General features: G+C 38.6%; 1 protein-coding gene across 1 annotated transcript in view; it reads right to left on the reverse strand.

Annotated features, from left to right (window-relative positions):
• The window catches only part of fstl4 (follistatin-like 4), a 123,216-nt gene that overhangs the window by 9,275 nt on the left and 100,919 nt on the right, over positions 1-13,022 (reverse strand). Inside the window, exons 8-11 of the mRNA XM_072375608.1 lie at positions 9,501-9,635; positions 8,292-8,318; positions 7,015-7,133; positions 5,634-5,783 (exon numbers count right to left, since the gene is read on the reverse strand). Of these exons, the coding sequence (XP_072231709.1) occupies positions 5,634-5,783; positions 7,015-7,133; positions 8,292-8,318; positions 9,501-9,635 (431 nt within the window). The remainder of the gene's footprint in view (positions 1-5,633; positions 5,784-7,014; positions 7,134-8,291; positions 8,319-9,500; positions 9,636-13,022) is intronic.

The following is a 13,022-nucleotide window of genomic DNA, read 5'->3' on the forward strand; positions in this document are numbered from 1 at the left end:
GTGCCTACAATATGAAGCTGGATTTGACGCTTCGTGAAGGATTCATGTTTAATTCAGAGACTGTCTCATGAGTTAGAGAATGTCTTTCTTTCCGAGCATCTGTCAACGACAGAGAACACTGAAACCTGTTTACCAAATACTTTGATTAAAAAAAGTGTTTTCCTTTTATCAGAATTACTGGGCTAAAAAGGAATCCCTCTCTGCTCACTCAGCATCAGTTTGGCACTGCTTTAAAACAATGTTGGTGACTGTTCTCTAAGTCATGCGAGTTCTTTTAAACTTTTAATTCACAAATTTGACTCTGTAGGCCAGATGTCACAGAAAATTAACTTCTACAGACATTTTCTTACAAGCATGCAGGTTTGAATTGTTTTTTTTTTTTTTTGCTCCCAAGACTGTTTACAACTGCCAGGGCAGCAGTGAAAAAAATGATATGGCACAAACAGTCTTACCTGCCTTAAGAATATACCTTCAGTCCATAATTTTTATGGAATACAGTTGCTGTGCATCATAACAAACAATGGAATAATAAGCAGAGAATGTGTAGAATTGGAAGTGTGTTGCCTGCATTTCTACAGTGTTGCTGTAGGAGAGGTTTTAATGAAGTTATCTGGCAATAAGAGAACAAAAAGAATAGGCGATAATCTACAGACATACAGTAGAGAGGACGGTGGGTGAGAATGGAGAAGTGGGGAATACACTCAGCCTCAGATCTGCTGCAGTGTCAACAACAAGGAATAACACAATCCATTACCCTGCTTCTGGCTGAGTGGACGGGGAGCTGCTGACACCCTCACCAGTGGAGCGAGACCACAAACTCTGTGTTCAGTAATGGGAGGTCCAGCCCTCTGCTCTGCACCGGTCAGCCAAGTGTCAACTCAGCATGTGCCTATGTGTGGTTCGAGGAGATGGTGAACTGTGTGTTTGTGTGCGTTTTCCACATGATGGGAGCAGAGGTAAAGCTGAGGCTTGGCCCTTAGTGCTACAGCAGGGGAGCCAGCGGACCTTTAAAAGTCCAACACACTGAAAATGTTTGAAGGAATTCAGGAACCCTTTGTACAAAGAAATGTTTAAGCAAACTTTTTTTTTGTATTTTGGGGAGAGTTATAATAAAAGTTTGTTTAAGTTTAAGTTTTGATCTCACTTCAGATTGGCAAAACAAGAACTAAGCTATGGTGCTAAGAATGTAGTCAAAGGTGTTTTCTTTCTCCTCGCCCACTTTATGATCATGGAACGACATGTAAAAACATCTTTTTTTTTTGTCCTGATTGTTGTTTTAAGTGTTTATGATGAACATCATTTGTGGCAGACTGCCTCAGCTGTAAGTTACAAATGAATTGACTGGCTGTTGTCTGGTTAACTACAGGCTTGCCAAGGAAAAGGAACATCATGTCAATCTGCGACTGCAAGTGTTTTTCTAATTTAACATGACTAACATAGCAATTATTCTTGACTACATTTGATTTTTATGTCAGGCTCAGTTAACAAAAGTGTCATTTTATTGCACTGTCAGTTCTTACCTTTCTGTTCCTAGTGCCTGTAAAATTACTTGGGATCTTTTAGGTTGTTTTTTCTCATCAGGTATTAACATTTGTCCACAGTCATTTGATGGATTGAGGACAGATTCAGATCTGAACTCCCAAATAACATCTGGAGGTAGTGTAAGGGAGGGAGGGAATTCTGTGTAAAGCAAACATCAAATGCATGCGATGGTACGATCATTTACAGAAAATACAAAGCTTTTTCATGTTTGCTGAAGTACTGAATGATGACACGTAAAAAAAGAGAAAGAAAGCTGCATTAATCACAGCGCCTGGGTCACAGTGGTGACCCTGAAGCTGAGCTGCAGCCCCGTGTGGCAGTTAAAACTGCTCCCGCTGGACTTCTGACCATTACTACCCGCCCTCATTAGGTTTGCATTAGGTCACATGGTCCATGTGGGATCTTGATCCTGATGCAACGTTACAGTCTACCAAGAATCACACTACTGTTTATAGCAGCAAAATGCTGCAGCAATAACGAAAGGCACCAAACTGTTAAGAAATCGTCATTTAGATAATTGAGTTGTGTTACACCTCAGCATGAAGACTCATTTTTTTTGGATTAATGAATCACAAGCAAGAAACAGCAATCAATAAAGGGTGAAAAGTAAGTACAAGTAAAACTTGCTGTTAATTTGTTAAAACCACTGATTGTAAACCAACTCCTAATATTGCATAACTTCTTTAACAAACCCAAATAAAACAAAACTGAATGAGTGGAAACAAACCCAACACTTTGACAGATTCACCTTGGTTTGAGTTTGTACTGAAGTACTGCTGTAACCTTCCTCTCAGCTTGATCTAATTCCAACTCTGTGATTAAAGCTAGCTCAGTAGCGGAGTCGTTGTCAGTGCTGGACCCAAATTATTTATCTGACCACCCACGAAATAAATGCAGCAATGCGATGTTACAACTGCACACTCCTGGAAGATTTGCTACCCAGTGCAGCCCTCTACACTGAGCTCTGCAGCATCACAAACAGATCCCGTTACACTTGTTTTCTCTCTCATTTTACATATATTACAGAACAAAGCCTATAGAAGTAAGCCAGAATATAGCTATTAATATGAATCAGGTGAATTTAAAACATGGAAACGTCTCAGCCTGTAGAAAAGTTCAGGTCACTGAAGGTTTTCATTAGAATATAGAGGGAGGAAGTAACATGTAATCACACGTGGTAAGTTTGAGACGGATGTGGAGACCCACTGTAATAGCAGGTGTAAACTGACATATTTCAGTCACAAAGTTACATGTTAATTTCAGGTGTTAATATGATTTTTTTTTTGTACTGGCTTAAATGTGTCAAAGACAAAATGTGATAACATTGTATAACAGATCTGACTGCAGTAACTAGATTCAGATAAAGGAAATAAAACAGCATCCTGGGTCTGAGAGGAGTACCCTGAGGTAAACAGATTATATCATAAAGATCTTAAGCTGCAGACACACAATAGAAATTCTGAGGTGAGAGATATTGCAATAATGGATGTGGAGTCTGTGGGAGATGAGCTCCTTGAGGTCACCTAAGATTATCCATTGCCAAAACAGAATTAGAAATGCAAATGTGTGCCATGTAGGGCGACTTTTATCCTTCGGGAAACCAGCAGGTTTCCAAATGCTTGTAAAAAAACAACAAAAAACTGCCTATTTTGGCTCCTAAAAGAGAAAGAATGACTGAATCCAAAACATCATCTGTGGGGTTAATTTCTGATTTACTGCATCCTCAAAATGAAGCACCACATAGAAGTTAAAGTAACTATATAACCAGAGGTTTTTGCCATCTGGCTTTCTTTTTAATTAGCTGAAGTGCAGTTTGTTTTCAGACCCAGTCGGAGGCTTTGTCAGCACAGGTCTGACACATCAGAGACAAGGTTAGATCCCACTGTTGGGAAAAATAACAAAGGTGCTATTTCATTGTGTGGAACACTATGAAAATGTTTTATTGTTAAAGTTTTTTCATGCACTTATAGCTTACAGTGTCTTTGGAAAGTAAGATTTCACCTGAACACAAGAATGAATGTAAAACAAATAATCAACGTCATGAGAAAAAAAAAAAACAATCTCAACATTTATTTTTCCTGGATTTAAAGGACAACTTCAAGCTACTTTTTGTTTCTGGACTCACTCAAATAAATGTTGTTCATTGTGTTTTACTGTGAGTATTTCTAGTTCCAGCTTGTGCTTGGACTAATAATCTGGATATCGTTCTCATCTAGAAAGTATTGCTCATGTATTCTATTACTTATTTGAAAAGTGGTGTTATCTTTCTCAAATATGTGGTCATCGAATAATTCTATATATTTTCATTGACTTATTATATATTCTAATATCTATGTTTTTCACAATTAAATATGGAGATCAATATATGGCGGTTTAAAGTGGTTTAAAGTGTTAGCTTGAGTAAAGGTGACAGGTGGTGACATTACATCAGATGGTATCAATAGTATAGCTACATATTGTCAAAACATCTTACTGCACATATAAGCCACCTCAACGTTTTGTTCTTCCATTGTGTGGCCTTAAAAAAAAAAAATATGGCACACAACAACAGAAATTTGATGACACTGAATTGGATAAAACTTCTGAATGAGACACGAAACAACTGAGCAGATACAAAATTATCAAAGAAGATGTAAGATGACATGAATGCCACACAAAATGGCCCCAAATAGAAGGGCTACAATGACCAGAAGAGGAGAAACTTTAAAAATACAGTAAAAGAAACAGTGGCTACAGACACACGTAGGACAAATATGACCACAAAGAGATAGTAACAGAGAAGAGACTCAAAATGCCTCAAATATCTACAAAATACATCTTGAAGATGCAGAATAATCACACTTTGCAGTTTCATTGTTTGTGGTTGTTCTGTATTTCTCTGCCTGGATCACCTTCTGGAGGACATGTAGGGGGTCTTCTACGTGTCTTAGCCCAAAGCTCATCATTTTATAATTCCTCCAAGCATTAAGTCCCATTTTCCTACCTGGATAACAAGGTCAAGTAACAGGTTTATAATGACATTTTGGTTCTGCTATCTGCTCACTGTGCTGTCTCTATCTGTCACATTCTCCACTTAGACTTTCCCCCCCTTCTCTCTCTAGCCTCCTTCTCCTTGAGTTAGGCCTATTTCCTCTCATCCTGCACCTCAGTATAAATGATGCTGACCATGGGAGGGGCCCTGAGGGATTCAGTCTCTAAACAGCCGTTACAGGCAAGATAAATGGCAAGGCAGCCAGCACCCACCTGGGCACCATATTGTTTCTAATGCTTCAGGTGCTTTTGATTTATTTTACCTTGCATACGGCTTCTTGGATAGGTGGCAGCCCGAACTGAGTGCATCTCAGAGTGTTTATATCTGACACGAAGCCTAACAATGGCTACAACTGACGAGATGACAAGATGCAATTGTTTAATGTGTTTAGTTTAGTCCCCCCCCCCCATGACTTTTGACTTGAAGTTTAGTTCAGCCAAAAAAAAAGCTTTACATGAGGTAAAAGGTAAAACTGCACTAGGCAAGATGCTGGTGTAAAAACATGCAACAATTTTAAACATCCTATATCATAAAAATGGATCTGCATCAGTTCCATCTAAATGATCCACATCTAACTAAACCGTTGTAGCTGCTCAGAGCTTTTGCAGTGTCACAGAACATAGTATGAGGGTTAGTAGGAAGTAAAACGGGTCCATGTGTGCTCTGTAAGTTCAGTTTAGAAGTTGTACCTGCAATTTAATTCAACCCTTCATATACAAATTGTTAAAGTGATTTGATGCAATCTTCATACCTGTCATAAAACATCCAAAATGTGGGATTGTAGGCCATGTATGGTTTCTCTTTTTCTGTACACTACCAGGCCAATGTCCCAGTTATCACCTCTAGCTTTTGTCAGAAGGAAGAAAAGACATAAGCTTACTCTTCCCCTCATTTGTCATTATTAGTGTTGAGCTTTTGCACATGCTCAACATTACCAAAATGCAGAGTTCTCAACAAGAGCTTTAAAAAGTCCGTCTCTAACTTTAAAATGAACTATGTCTGATGCCACTGCTGCATTCTCATGTTTTGACAGGCCCGCCTGGTAACCTGTTCCACCCACCTGAACCACCTTCTGTGCTTGAATATCGACAACCAGCAGCCGGCTCTGTAGGGGCTGGGTCACGTAGATGTACTTATCCCTGACGTTGACTGCTGAGGACCACACGCAGCGCTGAGATGACGCCCCCTCACCTTTCGGGCACATCTCCTCCTGAGAAGAACCCACAAGCAACAAAGGGGATGATAGGAGGAGAAGAGCAGTCATAAGGTGTTGCTATGAACTCTTACATACACTGCCAATATCTGTGTTTTATTTTCTTATGTGCATTTCTTTAATATTAATACAAATTGCCTAATTGACTAGTGATATATCAATCAACTAATAGTTGCAATATGATCTACTTAAATCAGTTTGGAAAGCATATGATCACATTAGTTACCAGTGCTACTGGTACACACAGGCCCTGTAGCCTGCTGCATTTGCTGAGATAGCCTGATCCTAAAACAATTGTAATGCTATCCTCAGAGCCAACTTTTGGCCTTTCCAGCAGCACTTGAAATATGTTGGTTTCACCTTATTTGGGGCCAATAAAATCATGAGAACCCCACAAGTATAGAAAAACAGGACCACACACACACAGACTATGTTTCAAGTGTGTCCACCTCCACTCCGCCTCAGTAAAGTGGAGAAACTGCTGTTTATAGCAAGAATTGGCTAACACATGGCTTATTGAGTTTGTATTGATCTCTAATACAATTACACCCTCCTGTAAAACCCAAATCCCTCAAACAAACAAGCAACTTCTACCATCTAAAGCCCCTTACTGTTGGGGATGGATGTTCTCCAGTGGATTAAAAACCCCAAGGTCTGTGGTATAGACTTATACACTCTATTGTTGTGAGCTGTTGAATAATGGACACAAGTAATCCCATTACATTTACTGAGTTGAAGAGTCAAAACGTGACATCAGGAGGGAGGAAGAGGAGGACAGATGGGCTTGATTTTGGGGACAATTTTCCCTTTTCACTCTGCCCAGGGCTGGGATGAATATAATACAGTATATTTACACACATCTGGCAGAACAGATAAATCTTGAAGATTGTAAAGGCTGGAAGATTCACTCTCTGTGATTAATGTTCTAAGGTTTAACAAAGTCTTGCAATTTTACTGGATAAATATTTTCTTCTCTTTGACTTACATAACAGTCTGTATCTTAAAGTCCTTTGTGTTGTGGTACAACAGCCTGAATAAAAACTTTAACTAACTCAAGAGTGGGATGCTCCAACCAGAGAAGCACATGAGACAATGCATGCCATAAGTGCATGCCATGGTTAACATAAAAGCATACACTTAGTGGCCTCTTTATCTTTCATCTTTCTCTTTTTTTAAACACTTTATTTGTATTTTAATATAGTGATTTAATAAAACAGCATGCACTTACATAGGTAGCGACGATCCTCTCTGTCTGCTTCATGTGTCTGCGTATTTCACATTCACTGGGCTGAAGAACAGTGATGCCCTCATCAGAAAACACATAGAACATGTTGCCCACACTCAGCCCTAAATGACAAGAGAGGAAAAAGTTGACAAAAAATGCCACTTGGAAAGGAACAAATACAAATTGAAAACAGCATTAAGTCTAACTCCCGTCTTATCTGATGGACATTTCCATTTCAGTTCCTGCCAGAGGGGACAGAGCCAGGCATCCGTTCGTATGTGTTCATGTTAGCAGGGTTCGTTAGTGTGCGGCTGCCAGGCGCTTTGATGACGCCTACAAAGGGCCCTGTCAACAGGTCCACAGCCTACTGTAACAACAGGCATCAAATTATCAGCTCTGTCTGCACATCTGCTTGGTGTAAGCGGCTGATGTGACTTGACTGAAAGCATCACATGATTGGAGATAAGCACAAACTCACACTTGCGGTTTACATAACCATTTAGAGTGCACACAATAACTCTGGAGGTGATTGATCTGTCAGGCTGTTAAGTCTTTATTTTGCACTGCTATATTGTCAGATAATGTTGGAGTAGGTGGTCAACAATCTGAAGCTTGCTATCAAGCCAATATGCAAAATGTACAACCATGCAATCCCTAACAAAACACTGACAAATGTATGCATACACACAGAGGAGCCCCTCTGCTCTCACACAGTTAATTAGGTAGCATTGTTTTCAAGGGTATATAAACACCAAAAATGCTCAGCATGTTTACACTGTAGCATAAACTGCTTTGGCTTATTTAGCTCAGTATTAAACCTACTATGCATACGTATAGAAAACAGCTTTCATTTCTCTTGGTCTCCAAACTGCAGTGGTTTTGCAGTGCAGTGGTAAAACTGGTCTCGTGGTAAAAACTATTCACAGCATAAAGAAAGGATAGATTTTTAAACTGCTGAAAACCACAAAGATGTTTTTTTTTTGCAAAACACATCAAGTTCCTGTTTATGTGTGACTCTTTTCTCCCTTTGGTGATACAAAAAACGGATTAGAAAGCACAAAAGGATGAAACATCCTGGGCACGCAAGGGAGGAGAGCAAGACTTGAAGAAAAGCTGCTGGAGAGTAAACAACTTTGTGGTTCTTCCGGACAGCAAAGCAAACAACTTGGGAAGTGGTACAGCAAACATCCAGCTGCAGGCTCTGAATGCTACAAAACATGCTTGATAGAATTTTCTTATAATAAGAATATAAAAGCTTTTTGAGAACTCTTATGTATTACCTTCTTCTCTCCAAAGAATGTTTGCAACTGCAGAGTCAGTGGTGGAGCAGTAGAGAGAGAAAAAAAGAGGGGTGGAAGAAAAATGTTAACGTTAATTCATTCATTCATTCAAGATAAAACATATGTTGCAGCTACAAAACATTCCTCATTGGTGAGGACATTCCAAAATTTCCTCCGACATCAAGACATCACTCTTTTCTTATGGTGTGATAAGATACTGAAATTTCATATCCATCACATGTTTAAGTAAATCTTTCTCTAAATCTTTCTAGGTAGTGATCATTATCTCCTCAAAATGATTTCATCTTTTGAAAGACCAGATAACAAAGAAACATAAATATATGATGAATACTGATGAAGAATCTTTATTTTTGGGTAATATCATTAATAATATTGAAGAGTAGATTAAAATATATAATGTTCCACTTAGGTGGTGATCAAGTGGGGACTTGTTAAATTTAGATCTTTAAAAAAAACTAATTGTGTTCTAATGCACAGCTCTGCTGTGTGGGACAGATATATGGATGTTAAAAATGGTCTCAGATGCCACTGCTGACTCAAAATATGTATTTAAAACAAAAGAAAAGAGAAAAGAAAAGAAAGAAAAAGGGATGAATCTTGGCCTTGCGTAAAATCGTATTGCAGCCGCTGTGTACATGTTTGGCTAGGACATGACAGAGAGGGTGTTGTGTGCTGTGATCTCAGCGTTACTATTGAAGACGCCAGGCTTTAAAAAGTGTCTTTGCTGCCTCACTGATGGTCTAATTATCAACGCCTGCCTGAGCTGTTTAAATTTCCCTAATTTTTCTGACATCTGAGGGCAGAAAAAAATCAATTCACTGTCACTTGATATAAAGCCGTTTTTGTGCTTATTTGCTTGAGTACTTACTGGATTAAAAATGCAGGAGATCCATGGAACATTTTCAAGACCTCATCCACACAGAAGCCATCTCATTCATGCATTATGTTGAATATTCCAAACAATACAGCAGTATATTTATTCAGATTTTATATGATTAACCACAATGATTGGAGCACATTCAACCAAAAACAAAACCTGTCAGTTATGAACTGTAATGACTTTGTGTATAAATGGATACATTCCTGAAGCTGCTGCTTTGCTTGGGTTCCATCCTCATCGCTGTCATCTTCATCACTTACAACAATCAAATTTGTACAGTAAAAAAAGGTAAGTACTGTGAGACTTACGGGTCTTCTTTGCTGAATCTTCAACAAAGAGAGAGGAGATATCCTCATCCACTCCCACCTCATTCTTGGCGATGCAGGTGTAAGCTCCGGTGTCCTCGTACCGGACGCTGCCGATATAAAGCTCACTACCATTCGCTACAGAGAGAGTTAAGTATAAGACGTATTAAAAATGTGTTCTTGCTAACTTATTTGACTGTTTATATCTCACAGACAGACTTCTTTAGTTCAGTGTGGTTGAGAGAGATTGTCAACCTTGGACCGTCCTATTTTCTCGACTAGATTAACTGAAAATTGAATGTTGAAAAAGATACATATGTATACACAGACATTTAAATTCAGTGTACTATTTCAGTACTGTGGTTAAAACATTTCTGGTTGAGCCCTAAATGTGGACAATTCTTATTAGGTCCTGCGGAATGAATGGTATAAACAATAAGAGGGGCACGTTAATAAACTGTGCTTTGCTAAAGTCTGTAATATGCACCACCGGATGTCACATAAGTGCCCCGATGTCTTTGTTTGAAACAAACCAAAGTGCACATAAACTGAAACCTATCTTGGAGTTGTTTAATAACTTGTAAGTCTCACCATCGTCGATGGAGCAGGCCAACACTGACTCTAAAAAAATCTATAAATTCAAATGCAGCTGCATGACCTCATGAGAGGAGACCACAAGCACCAACGTGCACACATAGCTGCAACAACATCTGGGAGAGAAGCTCAGATTACAACTCAACAGTTTACGACTATGACACCATCACTCATCTGTCTCTTACATGGCAAAAAGTTGTTTACGGTGAGTTGAAATGTTAAATTCTTTAATACTGAACCATTAAGGTTATGATACTTGTGTCCTTTTTTTCTTTTTTTACAATGCTGCATTGTTTTACTGCAGTTGCTGGCTGTGCTGGCAGGTGATGCTGAACATCAAAGGTGAGCTCTCTGCTGTTAGCTGTAGCATCCAGCTCAATGATGTACTGTTCAGCTGCACTCTGATCTGTCCTGTAGATCACATGATGTGTTTGAGCCACAGTGGAGCACTCACGAGTCATGTTGTGTTACAAAAACATTAAAGACAGTCTTAGCTCTCATCCCCTTCTGATGAAAGTGATGATAGCAACAATGAACCTCTGTAACATCCATCACTGACTATACCCTCCTCTCAGTGTCTTTTATGTTGGATTTCTTCTTCTTTTATGTTCTACCAATTCTACCCATAGACTGTTTGTGATTCTCCTATAGAGCAAGGATTTTTTAAGTCCCATCTTCCTGCAGAAAAAAAGATTAAGCAAACCGTTCTAAAGCACTCTTTTGGAAAACAAGCCGCATTCAATTTGTACACCAAAAAACACCAAAAAAATTAAATATTTCTTGCATTCTCCTGATAGTTTTATTTTATCAGGGAGAACTATTGCAATGCTTTTGAAGTGAAAGCTATAGGACTTTATAGACGAACACACTACAATGACTGCTTCTAAATCAGAGTTATGTCCTCATCAGATCTCCTGAAAAACCAGAGAATCAACCACTCCTTTAATTAGTCTTTATATCTGTGTGGCTCTTTGTGGAGACGGATACTTTGACCGTTTTTTAAATTGAATAAAATTAAATCTGCAAAAATTGTTCCCCCAAAGATGGATTACTGAAGAATCGAAGTGGACAACAGCTCCTGTTGGATCTGGTGAGAGTTTGCTCCTCAGCCCACAAATGAAAAAAAAAACAATCAAAGGCTTAGATACGATACACAGAGGATCCATACAACCACAAATGCAGCTTTGAAGGGAAATCATAATTTTCAAGGTTCAAACAAGAATCATCAAATGTTCACACAAATCACACAAGTCATAAACCAAGACTTTCAATGCCCACATAAAGGCCTACATGAAGTCAGTCTACAACACCCTGTTAAAGGCTCCATTTTAAAATTCTCCTTCTGCCTTATACAGCACCAAAATGTCTTTTGTTTAAACACAAATGTGATCTACTTGTACTTTAGAGGAACCCATAACCCTTAGGTCCTCTTTTAACTTGGTTAACTGAATGTGGATCAAAAATAAGTAAGCCGAAGCAGCTGTTAGCTAATCATACTTTCCACCTGTGGAAAGAACTTCCTGAAAACCCTGAGGACTACAGCTGTCAGTTTATCTAAATCAGGGCTTAATAGAATTTTGTGGCTTTGAAGTTATTTGGACATATATTCTCCTTGGAATGCTGATGACATTTCCACACTTAAATCTGAAACTACTGTCTTTTAAAGGAAATGTTTTACCTTGTAACTACAGTATTTTTCAGTTATCTTATTCTTTTATGTCCACTTTTAGTTTGTTCACTTTTTATGCTTTTTGTCTTTAGTTTTTATGCTGAAGTAAGGTCATTTTTATATCCAAAGCATATCAAATTTGTCCATCTGTCAATTGTCTGTACACCTTATCCATCTAAGGGTTGGGGAAGCTTGACTTTATCCAAGCTACATTTGGGCGAGAAGCAGCATACTCTTTGGACAGCTCAGCAGTCCATCATAGAGACAAATGAAAAGAAATATACAGCAGACTCACATTCAAAAGTACAGTAACTTTTGAATCACAATCGACCTAAAATGCATGTTTTTGGATGGTGTGAGGCTGTTGGAGAGAACCTATGTAACCACAGGGAGGCAATCAAGATGAGCAACATTTTTTCATGGAAAGTTCAAATGTCTCACTTTCTTCATTTGATACGTGTATTATGTCCTGTTGTCTCCATCACTGAATCACCTGTTAAAGTGACCAAGAAAAAAGTTGAGGAGTGCTGTTAATTTCTGCGTATTGAAATGTTTCCTGTGAAAACAGAAACCAGAAGTCCACATCAGCTCTTCCAGTGTTTATGTTTCATTCTTGAATCTGGGGAGGGGACTATGAAATTACTGCATGAATTAGGAGTTATGAACCTTTGTCCCCAGGAAAATGACCACTATCAAACAGCATTAAGTGTAGTCACATAATAACATAACACAATATCTGTTGAATAAAACTGTTTGAAATTAATTTGATAAGCAAAAAATAAGCTTTGTTTAGCAAACTAAACTACAGGAAATATCGAGTCGAGTTCTCCAACAGGCTTAAGTGGTTTCAGCACAATGGTCAGCTCAACATGGTCTCGTTCACTCTGCTACGAAAAGCTGTTTTTGTTTGCTTTTTTCTATCGCACTCTCCACTGACTGTCAGCACTGCATGTTATTCAGACTACAGAAATCTGAGATCCAAACGTAAACAGCCTGTGCATTATACTCCCCGTGTGAGACATGTAAATGAGATAGCGAACTACATCTCTGTAGTTTAATCCCTCTCATGGTAAGAAAAAGTGAAAATCTGCTAAATGTACTTTATTGGCTTTTCACAATGTTTTTTTTTCCACTTTCATGATACTGATTATTTCTTTGACTCATCCCTTCTTCACATCAGTTGGTTAAATCTGAAGCTGTGGCCATCGCAGTATTTATGTGATGGTAAACCTCACGGAACCTCCCAAGTTTGAGTGGCTATT

The sequence above is a fragment of the Leuresthes tenuis genome, unplaced genomic scaffold, assembly GCF_036924035.1.
Source record: "Leuresthes tenuis unplaced genomic scaffold, fLeuTen1.0.hap1 SCAF_21, whole genome shotgun sequence".
NCBI classification, from domain to species: Eukaryota; Metazoa; Chordata; class Actinopteri; order Atheriniformes; family Atherinopsidae; genus Leuresthes; species Leuresthes tenuis.